The 12,015-nt window shown below is 41.0% G+C and overlaps 1 protein-coding gene across 1 annotated transcript in view; it reads left to right on the forward strand.

The window, feature by feature from the left end:
* The window catches only part of ldlrad3 (low density lipoprotein receptor class A domain containing 3), an 84,652-nt gene that overhangs the window by 27,713 nt on the left and 44,924 nt on the right, over positions 1–12,015 (forward strand). Inside the window, exon 2 of the mRNA XM_083893123.1 lies at positions 2,249–2,395. Within this exon, the coding sequence (XP_083749249.1) occupies positions 2,249–2,395 (147 nt within the window). The remainder of the gene's footprint in view (positions 1–2,248; positions 2,396–12,015) is intronic.

Raw genomic sequence — 12,015 nt, forward strand, 5'->3', positions numbered from 1 at the left:
ATAGAAAACAATTCCTCTGTCTGAAGCACAAAGGCAATTTATTCATTGGATTCATCTTGAAAAAGTGGAGAAACAGAAGGAACAGTTGTTGGATGTTTCATGTCTTTGTACCTGATATTGTATCTTTCTTGTCTGGTGAGTGAAACTGGCAGGGACTGTTTACTTTATAGCACCTTAATTTGTTAAATAAATTATTGATATTTGCCCTGGCGTATTGATTATTTTATTGCACTAGGAAGGGAGACGATTTATCCCCAAATCGATATTTTCACCCACCCCTAGTGTGTGCTTGTCACTTACTGGAGCTTGGGTAAAACCATCACTTTTCTTAGGAGCAGGTAAATCCTGCGTCCTAATGCCCAATGGTTTGTGTCAAAACTCAGCTAATAGCCCATGTTTTCATACTCTGGCCCATTAAGTTGTATGTGTGTGTGTCTGTGTCTGTTTGGTTGTGAAGACATGTTTTAATGGCGTCAGATTTATGTCAAGAGTTGCGAGAGCAGTAAAAACGTGCTCACGAGCAAATAATAGTACTGCATGTGCGCATATATTTACATCACATGCGTATATTAAACAACTGCAAGCAGTTCAGAGTCAGACAGCTGCAAGTGAGAAACAACAAATCTGTGACCAATCATACGAGGTGTCCTCATCCTTTGTCTACACCCCAAACTGTCAAAAGTCTGGTCGACACGAGCGAGCGGATTTTAACTTCGCGAGCAGACTTCACTTGCGAGCTTAGTGCCGTAACTTTTGACATGCGTCCGACACCCTACATTTTGGTTTAAAAACTATCAAGGTCATGATTATAGTCTGTCCAACTGTTAATTGCATAACTGTTCAATGGTTGGCTTGACAGGCTTGAAACCTGGCAGATGACTTACTAAATTGTGTACAGTGCTGACATTTTGACAATAAATGCAAGATTCATCAGTAGAAATGCGACCACATGGTAGTCAAATACACACTGAGTACTGTAATTTGTTAAAAGAAGACGCCAGTGTGTCAACTTTGGTTGGACAGGAAATGCAAGAGGGCGTCTGTGCGATTGTCGAATAATCACATATCTGTCAAACGGGGGTTGCTTGACACTTTCGGAACTTGTCCGGTGACTTACTGTGCTGACTTTGAAATTGTTTTTATAAGAAATACTACAATTACTAAAATCATTGATGGTAAGCAGCAACAAAACAAGACCAACTCACCAGATCAGCAGCAACTGGTGATCGTTGCACCTTCTTCTCCTTCTTCTTCTGTGGTGACCTGGACTTTACATTTGTTGCACCACCTACTGCTTATCTCTGTGTACCAACATCCAATATTTGCTGAAAAGCAGTGTATGGACATACACATTCTCTTTGACCAATTTTATTTGAGTTACCACAACTACAGTACAGTATAGAGCAGGGGTCTGCAACCTTTAGAATGAAGAGAGCCATTTTTGTCCCCTCTGCACCCAAATGATATGAATCTGGAGCCGCAAAAAAACTATTTGTTCTATAAACTGGAGATAATATCACATGTAAAGTTGATATCCAACCCCGAAAGTATAGAAAAACGACTTTTACATGAAATATGTATGTCTGAGAAAACCTGCCTGGCGTACGTCGATCTAAACACAGGACAGAACTACCTTCATGTACACATTACTTTAATGGCTTTCAGGGGAGGTTTTTCAATTGGATGTGACATACAAAAAATATCAAACACTTTTATTTATCCCTTTATCTTGACAAAAAGTGGAAAAACAATAGCTATAAGGAGCCACTGCAGAGTGGCTGAAGAGCCACATGAGGCTCTAGAGCCGCAGGTTGCAGACCCCTGGTATAGAGAGACAAGTGTGTGTGCCTGTGTGTGTGTGTGTGTGTTATGTGTCCGTGACAACCTGTGAATATAGACACTTGTGCATGTGAGTGTTCATTTTTCTATTGTTTATCTTCCCTATTATGATGCATATACAGTGTTACAGTGACACATATGCCCACAATCCTGTCCAAAAAGACCAAAGGCTGCTTTTATATTCATAGGCTCGTCCGCTGTTTATTTACCTGCAAACTGATACAGCTTTTGAATACATCATCGGAGGGAGATAATGAAAGTATTTTGACTGTGTTGACGAATATCGTTGTAATGCAAAATCCATCTCTACCTGTCTGATTTCTTTATGGAGTTAGAAAATGTAATCGTCTGTTCTCTTTCTTATTATCCTCCACTCCTCCTCTTTGTCTTCTCCCTGTTTATCAATCAGAGAGCCAGCTGCTTCCAGGGAATAACTTCACCACAGAGTGCAACATCCCTGGAAACTTCATGTGTGGCGATGGGAAGTGTGTACCTGGTGGGTGGCAGTGTGACGGATTGCCCGACTGCTTTGACAGGAGTGACGAGGAGGGCTGTCGTAAGTCCAGTTTTGATTCCATTGTCAAACCTATTTGAAGTGTTTAGCTGTGCCTTGAAGCATTGTATCCTGTGTCGTCAATTTAGCCATGTCTCTTCAGCTTCCGCTGAAGTTGTCTCTCTGTATTGCAGTCAAAGTTGTTCCTCTTTTTCCATATCCATGCAGCCACAAGGGCCATTTAAACCCGATTCTCTGCCAGCTTAAATGAACCGCCCTCCTCGATCCTCAGTTCCCTCTTCCTCGCAGCGGGCACCTCTCTTCTTCTTCTTCTCCTTCTTGCTAAAAAACCCTTTGGCCTCAGTTTAGCACCGGGGCGAAACTTAATACCATCAAAGCAAAGGCCGATTACTTCTGTGCGCAGGAATAGAAGCTCATGCATAATTCTGCTGAGCAGCTACAGCAACAGTTCAGATTTGATCCTCACTGTTAGTAGGGTTTGATGTTTTTGGTCTTCTGCTCCTCCTTCACCTCTTTTTGTCTTAGCCAGAGCTCTGGGATTGCTGATGAACATTGACTCTGAGGCGCGGCATCGCTATATGGAAACCCCCAATCTGCTGATATATGGCTCTCTAAATGTCATGCACGCCCATTTTAAACCCATTAGATTCCTCCCTCTTCTTATAATCTGATGGTTTTGAGCTTCTTGGTTTTAATTTGCTCCACAGAGGCTTGTTTTCAATTACGAAATAAATGCAGAGATTTTTTATTCCGCAGTTTTTTCTACCCCCCCCAAAAAACAAAAAACCGTTCTGTCACTTGTCACCATTGGGTTTCCTCTCCCAATGTTCTTCTTTTGTCTTCTTGGCAGCTCATCCAATAAGCACAGTAATGTCCCATGAGACACACACACACACACACACACACACACACCTACGTATATAAGCCAAACTTTGTCATGGTCACTTTAATTTAAACTTCCATCGGAAATAGTTAATATATCTATAATATACAAAGTACAATTTGATTGATTTTTATATTTGTTTCATTTAATATTGACATTGCTGTAAGTCTTTTAAAATAAGAAACAATGATTATGTAATGTATGTTTATTGATACCTAGTAGGGGAAATTCTAATTGCAGCACACTGTGTAGCAGCAAAATGTAATAACATAAATATGAATAGAAAAAACAACAAAAACAAAAAGTAGACTAAATACTCGATAAATATGATATTAATGTAATAGAAATACTGCATACATGATAAGAGTACATCCTTAGGTTGGTGAAATTCTGGTATTTCTGTGACCTTAAACTGTCGTCATGCCTGCTTTAGATCAAAGCAGGTTTTCATAAAGCATCACTCGACCAGCCTCTCCAGTGGTCAGAGGACTGTATGTGCTTGTTGTTGATGTCTGCATTATCTGTTCTGGCAGAAGTGGGCCTTATTATCCTCAAAGAGATAGGTAGTTGTCAGTCGATATCCCCGGCGACTGCCTCGCAGAAATCCCCAGATGAACCTGTGGCTCCATTAGTGGCTTTGGAGGGACGGATTGAGAAACAGAAGAAAGGATGGGAAATGAGGGAGACAGGGGAGGAAAGGAGGGAGAGGAGGGCTCATTACGGTGGCTCCAGTAGGAGTTCTGTCAGAATGTGTATTATCCGAGAAGAACACAATGCCTTGAAACTTTGAAACTGCAGCACTGTCATGATTAGTCACTCCCTCTAAGAATATACACACACTCTCATGGTTTTATATACTTTATGCAGACAGTTACACCATGTGGTGTGTTTCAATGACAGATTCCTGAGAGAATGGCTTTAATTTTTGTGAAGTAGTGCTGTCAGACCTCAATATAAATAAGTATGAATTCACACTGGATATCTGATGACATACAGTAAGTGCACTCTCCCTCGCAATCACATATATTACTGTTAAGGCAGGACGTTGACCATTACAGGATATTAAATTTCCTCTCTGCTGTCATATGAGCACATGCTTTAATTTAGCATTAAATTGGATATTCACAGTTAAACTTTTGACCACTTCTTTCATTACTTATTCATTTTAAATATCTCTGGCCTTCAGTTTTTATAGCTTTTCTCCTTGATTCCCTTTCTTTAAATATGTTAGACATCGCTAATGCGTTGCATGCATACACATGAAATCACATGATATGTACAAAGGAGCATACATTTTCTCTTACTTCTATTGCCGTGTGTCCTTTGTACATTTTTGTCATGCATTTTCACAAGAAGACAACTGTATTTGGAGCATTATGATCCCCCATAATGCTTTGCTATTTGTGCCACTGTGGGTGGCTCAGTCTGAGGAGCACATACTGTATTCAGAGTATACGGTAAAGGCCATTCGTGGCAACATTATCCTCTGTCATGACTGACAGTTTTGTTTTTGGAAAAAAAAATGTAGCGAAATGTGAAAGAAAAACAAAAAAGTGTGCAAATTCCTTTGTGACACATAAAAATTGTTTATTTACTTTTAAATCTCTATACATTTTTTAAAGCTTGAACACAAGATAGAAACACAATAAAAAGCAAAAAAAGAGGCTCTTAGGATGGCACTTTATAGCAGGTATTCATTTTTTACAAGCTGTTGCATGACCTCAGGAGTAGACCCCACTCTCTCTTTTCAACTTGCTAAATGTGTCCGTGTCTTCAGAACCAAAGTATGCAACTCTGTCTTGAATTGGTTATCATTTTGATTAAATCTTGGAGTTTGTTGTGATTAATGACAATAAACGTTTCATCTTAATACTGGAGCTTGCGATAATTACAGACGCGCTATTGATGGATAACATAAACATAGATTCTATCTTGTGACCTCCAGATGTTTTACTCAAAGATGCAAAGCCTGCAAATGACTACAGTTTCTGGTCTATCCAACCTGAAACTAATTTCACTGAAACCACCGCTTTACTTCTGGTTTAAAGTTCAGTCAGTGAAATCCTTGTTTGACAGCATGTACTGAACCTACCATTTCCATTGCAGTTGCACGTTGTTGTGTTTAAACTAATGTTGTGGTTTAGTTAATGTCGTAGTGATTTAGTTAATGTCATTGTGTTTTAGTTAATGCTGTGGTGTTTGAGTTAATGTCGTGTTTTCCTATTTGTGTCGCTGATTTGCACTTCAGGGCCACTGTATTTCCACCCTACTACACCTCATAGTCAAGGATTTGTATCTGGATTGGTCAGGGAATATTTACTCACCCTAGGTTTTTGGACTTGGTTTGGTCGCCTCTTGCACAAGGACCATCTTAAGTCATGTAAATATGTTTTGCTGGCTCTTAAATAACTGTCTGGGCCAAGAGAAGAGAGGCAACACCTCCAGCTTCAGTCCTGCTGCATTTAAGATGCAGCTTATTGTATTACTGCCCTGCGGTGTGAGCTCAGAACCCTCTTCATATCCCCTTTATCAAGTTAAATTTTTCATGGAGTGTAACCTCTGATTCACTCCACATGAATTAAACTGAATATTTAATGAAAAAGTTTTTTGTTTTTTTTCATATTCCATTTCATGCAATAGCTCCATCTATTTTATTGGGTTGACAGCTGTAAGGGTCTTAAAAGAAATTATTCAGAGAAAGGCCGATGACTAATTCCTCACTCAAAAAGGTAAAAAATACCATCTTGCTTTTTGGTGTATATAACAACAGCCTGGGAGAGTATATGGACAAAATGGATACTGACAGAGTAGAATAGGAGAGAGCTGACTGCACATACTGGGCCTTAGAGCCAGGATTATCCTCTTCGCCCTTGTCTGGGCAGGGCATGAGCAAAAGGGAAAGGACAGACACTTAGTATGGGTGAAAGGGTGAGTGGACATCATGTATGAAACAGGAAGTAAGGAATCAAAGTGGGAGGGAGAGAAATGCCTTTCAGGGACTACAGACACAGAGAAGCACAGTTCAAAGAACAACATTTAGGAGGGATTACTAATTGAATATATCACCAAAATGCTGCTTAAAATCGAAATGATTTGGCTTTCATAATTTTACAATAAGGCTTTTGTATGTACTTAAGGTAAGAACCTGGTTTTAAAAAGAGAATATTTTTGTGAATACATACATCCAGATTTGTGAAGGCCACCATAGTTCACTGACACACTTGGAAAAGGGAGCGATGAGTAGAGGAGTCCAGCGTTGTCACACTCTGCAGTCTCGCCATTAGAATGCAATAATTGAGCTTTTCCATTATGCAGCTCTTTCTTTGGTACCTGCTCTGTGATGTCGACAGACTGCTGGCCACTGAATGGCAGAGAGCGGAAGAGTCTGGAGTGTGATAATAAGAATAACCATAATTCTTCCACATTGGACCTCTAAGTTGGAAGGTCCATTAGCAGGACCAGGGGATCTTAAAGAACAATAAACACATTGGAAGACACATCCAAGGATGTGCTGCCTGCAACAACATCATCAGTTATATTCCTTTGTATTAAGTATTTTGGGTCTTTCACTATCAGAGACCCTCCCTAAGGTGACCCAACAAGAGTTGATCAGGCCCTGGCTTGTGTCCCAGAAGCATTAGCCCAGGTGTGGTACTTTTTTACCACTTTCCGTAGCGTCCGTGATGGACTTGATTGTTTTTCTTACAGCCAACATAGTGAGAGTTTGCTCATTGAGCAACCAACAGATTATCTACATTCCTCTGTGATGGCCCCACAACAAACCTATTTTGGCTTTGGTTGTTGCAACTAATAAGAACATCAACTACACAAGAAGGACTTCTCATTTCCCCATTCACTGCTCTGTATGGTATTTCTAAAACAGTGTGTCATTACTCTCTAAGTTGTTTAATATTTAAATGACATGGCACTTCGCAGACACATTTTCTATATATATATATATGTACAAAATGTGATGACTTGTGCTTTGATATTTTCACCATTAAGCAAATTTGATGATAAGATTTATTGTAACATCAGATCTATTTGTGCATGTGCATGTGGAAATACAGCCCAACAGTAGCTCTCACTCTACTCAAGGCCTGTCTTATTCAATCACTGTAGATGCCACAGGACAGACAGACAGTTGGAAGATCACACAAGGGCTGATGTGTTATTTTAAAAGTCTGTTAATACTTTATTAGACTGAGGGATGTAGCTATTTGGTAGCTATTTACCTTGTGCTACATGTATTGATCCTGTTAGCACATCAAAACAATTAGGAGCAAAATGAATTAATTTCATTGCACTTGAGGGTTAGGGTTATTATCACATTATCAATTTCTGCAGTCATAACACACTGCCAAAAACCTGGAGCAACATCAATAGTGTTTTTTTTTTCTGTTTGTTATTGTGCACTGACCTCCACAAAGTGCCTGTAAGATATAAAGTTTAAAAAAAAAAGCTTATCTTCAGCACAGTTTGGATTGACGGCAGTGGTGGAAGTAAGTTAAAAAGACTCTTGAGACAGATTAGTTAGGATTTACATATCGAGGCCCAGACACTGCCAGCTCTTTAGCAAACCGACGGGGGGCAAAGGAAGGGGTTGCTGTGATTAGGAGTGTGTGTTTATATGATAAGAGCAATGACCAAATGCACTGAATATAACATAAAGAGCCCTTTGCTGCTCACAGATGCACTGTGGAGGAAAATGCAGGTGGGAATAGAGGAGTCTCTTGGTATTAGACTGGAGCTTGTCTCGATTTGTCTGTGTTATGTTGGCCGAGCTCAAAAAACTGTTGACAGAGGAAAACAAACAGAAGAATTAAATAAAAACGAAAAACTGAGAGGCTTGGGATTTGTAATAAGAACACTAAGTAAAGCAGAAGAAGGTTTAATTGGACTTAGTTTGATGCATATAATATTCCTAGTGGTTGGCTGATCAATAAGCTGGTGTAATTGATACCAAGGAACTTGGATCAAATGCTGATTAGGTGGTTACTTACAGTCTTGTCGTCTCTTCCTGCCTCTTGCTGTCTTTCTCTCGTCTAGCCATCCATCCAGCCATCCATTATCTACTGCTTTATCCTCCACAGGAGGGTTGCGGGGGTGCTGTGCCTATCTCAGCTGACATAGTGTGATTGGTGGGGTACACCCTGGTCAGTTCGCCAGTCTATTGCTCATCTAGTTTTCTCTTTTGTATTGGTTGCCGTCCTTGTTCCACCATCCATCCATCCATCCATCCATCCATCATCTACTGATCTATCCTCCACCGGAGTGTCACGAGGGTACTGTGCCTATCTCAGCTGACATAGGGTGATAGGCGGGGTACACCCTGGACAGTTCGCCAGTCTTTTTCTCGTCCAGTTTTGTCTTCTGTGACAGTTGCTGTCCTTGTTCCATCAATCTTCACAAATTAGCCAAACACTTTCTTTCAAATCATCAGAGGAATAAGAAATGTTTTCTTGTCATTTTACTTAGGGCTGGGTGATAATACGATAACAACATATATCGCGGTAGACACTTATCAACATATCAACAGAACAAATGTTCGATAGGACGTTCGATAAAGTCACTCAACTTCGTTAAAGGTCACATAGAGTGGTCCTGTTGCACATATATGTGAGTTATGGAGGTCTACTTACATATATTAAGTTGTTTTTATGGTCAAAATCCTCCTAGTTGATGTAAACGAGCCGATTGAAATCTGTCCTTTTCGAAGCGCTTGTCAGTCGCGCTATTTTTAGCCATAAATCTCGCCCGAGAAGACAGAGTGTGTTGTGATTGGCCAGCCAGCGTAGAGCCTTCCCACCTGTGTTGTGATTGGCCAGGTATCTGGAAGTGACGTAATCTATCACGTAAGCTCTCAGAAGTGCAGCTCCCTCTCTGGAGCGGTGGATGCATTGCTACTCATTATCAAAACATTGTTTTAACAGTGTTTAAAAATAGCTTTGTCACGACTCCCCGCCGCAGTCCCTTTATGACTTTAAACCAGAGTCAGACCCAGAGTCAGAAGACACTGTTGCTCGTGAAACACCTCCACAACGGAAGTTATTCTTCTTCTGCGGTTATATGTACGCAACCGGATGTGCCCGGACTACCGTCCGGAGCAGGACAATCGGTTGTTCAGGAGAACCGCTGCTTACGTAACGTTTACGGGATTTTCAGTGATCTCGTTGAGCCCCGAGATTACAATAAAACACAACGTTCTCAGCAATGGCTGAACTGTTTGTTTCAAACCGTCAGGCTTCATAAACAAGGTAATGACGCAGATACTCACCAAAAAAAACAGCGATAATAGGAACTTCCGGTCTAGTTCCGCTTTAAAAACAAACAGAAAAGCCCTAGAAAAATAGACGAAGCAGGTTTGGTTGCATGAACAAACTCAGTCCCTCCCTCGTAACCAAGTAGCGACCATACATGCAACCTGTAGAGTGGCCAGAGCCTCTGGAATGGCAGTCAAACAGCCAATAATAAAACAATGATGGTTTGGTTGTGCCATCCTCTTCCTCGTGTCTCACTCACAACAACAGCATGTGAGCGCTGAGTGATGAGGTGAAAATGAGTGCTGAAAGCGAAGAGATTGTTAATAAAAAAGGACACACCACCTCGCCAGTACGGCAGATTACTTTAAGCCCGACCACAGTCAGACCAATGTCGTCTGCATATTATGCAGGAGGACCCTACCCACCAAGAGTGGAAATACAACAAACTTATTCGCGATGTACGACGCGGCCATCAACATCCTCTGCTGTTACATGTGGAGATACACAGACTGGCTTGTTTGAAGTTTAAAAGTTACAAAGACTTAACTGAGTGGCATATCACAAAGCCAAGGACATAATCAATAATTATCACTATCTATCAGTATGAACTATTTATATTGTGATATGCTTTCCAACTATATCGCCCAGCCCGAATTTTACCATGTAATGTTGGACACTGTCAAGTCAAACAATTTCAGTGTTGAGTGAATGAATGAATTTTGCAGCAGGCAGACATTCTCACTGCCTGTTCTATATGTGCCTCTGCTTCCTTCACCTTTTATTGGAAGATATTTTGCATGTGCATCTGCTGCGACGTGTACAAGCCACATTTTGCTTTTCCTCGTTTAGCATGTAAATGTGAAAACTCTGTAGAATGTCAGTGTTTTGCTCTTGAAATGAAGGTGCCTCTAAAATGTGCCTCTTTCTGCACACAGAAGGTCAATGTGTAGTGTAACTACTGTGCAGGGCTTGGACAGTGAAATGTACTGAATCATTCTTTTGATCCCCAAGCCCTCCAGCCTGAAACAACCCTTGCCCTTCATGCTTACTCCTCAACTCCATTACCTATTGATTTCCTTCCTTCAGAAACGCTCAGCAAGGTCAGAGAAACCTTTGAAGTCGCCAGCTGTCTTCTACACTTTCTCTGACACTCTCTCTCTCTCCACTGTTGTCTTTCTTGTGAGTCTCCTCTTCCAGTCCTCCTCCTCCTCCACTCCTGCCAATCATGCATTCCCATCACGATTCTGCCTACCTGTGCCGAACAAGTGATTCTGTTCTCTGGGGAGCCGAGGAGAGGGAGAAAAGGGGAGAAGTGTGGAGAGGGACACACAGGTGCACATTGTGCCAGAGCAAGGCATACTGTGTGCAACAGGAACTCAGTTGTCAGTTACAGGCTGACATGAATGCCAAAGCCATGGGGGCGATGAAAACAGGGAGGAAGTGACAGTAGTATCCTGATTCAATTTACTGAGGAAAACCCAAATATGTCTTCAAGGGGCTATATGTAATAAATTAAGTATATTAAGTCATCTGAAATTGAGGAAACATGTTACATAGAAATACTGGCTTCACTGTTAAAGGTGAAGTCAGTATATTGACAATTCCATTTTTCTTTTGTGGCACACAAACTTTGTTTATGTTTTGGTTTGTTGTTTTGGTCCGTTACTCCGCCCATTGCCACCTACCCAATTACACAGCTCATGGCTCTTCGACACTAAGGTTGCCAGGAAAGTTACTCAAGCACAACGTTATTGCAGCGATGGCTCAGAAATTACGGATGTTGCCAAACCTATAAAGCCTCGCTACTCCTCTCGAAAATGTTTTTTCGACCAGAGGAAAGGTAAAAAATAACGGTCTGCAGGAGAGATGTGTTAAAATATAGATGGTTCCCAAAAGAGGTAAGCAAAACAGAAAGCTACAGCCAAGGTTAGTTAACGTTCTCTCTCTCTCTGTTCCTTTTTCTAGCGCACGTCAATAGTGGATGCTTTTACAGCTCATTATTGCTGCCCCCTGTCTTCATGTGATAATGCTTTGGTGCTGCTCACAGCAGAACTTACTTTCTATCCCCAACTGTTGTTGGGAAATTAATAATTAAAGTTAGTTTTATTTGCACACACACGCCAATTAGTGATAGTGTATTTGACCTCTGCATTTAACCCATCCTTTTTACACACCAGTAATGAATACACACACACACATACACACACCACCCTGTCTGTTTTGCATGAACAACTTCTAGAAAAGTGTATAATGAAAACATTTGGAAAGAAACTAAAGCCATTTAAAAGCAAGAAACTAACTAAAAGACGATGATTAAAGGCTGGGCGGGAAGGCACAGGTGCTGGAGTGTCAGAATTAGATCAGAATTACTTGGGCCCCTACTGCCCCTGATCTGCAGCGACTGCGCCAAAATGACCGAGGCCATGATCAGGTGGATCTGTGGTGCCAAACCACAGGATGAGGCACCATCTGCTAGTCTACTTTCTAAACTAGGTGTTGCAGACATCTCCTCAGTG

The sequence above is a fragment of the Microchirus variegatus genome (genome assembly GCF_963457635.1).
Source record: "Microchirus variegatus genome assembly, chromosome: 8".
NCBI classification, from domain to species: Eukaryota; Metazoa; Chordata; class Actinopteri; order Pleuronectiformes; family Soleidae; genus Microchirus; species Microchirus variegatus.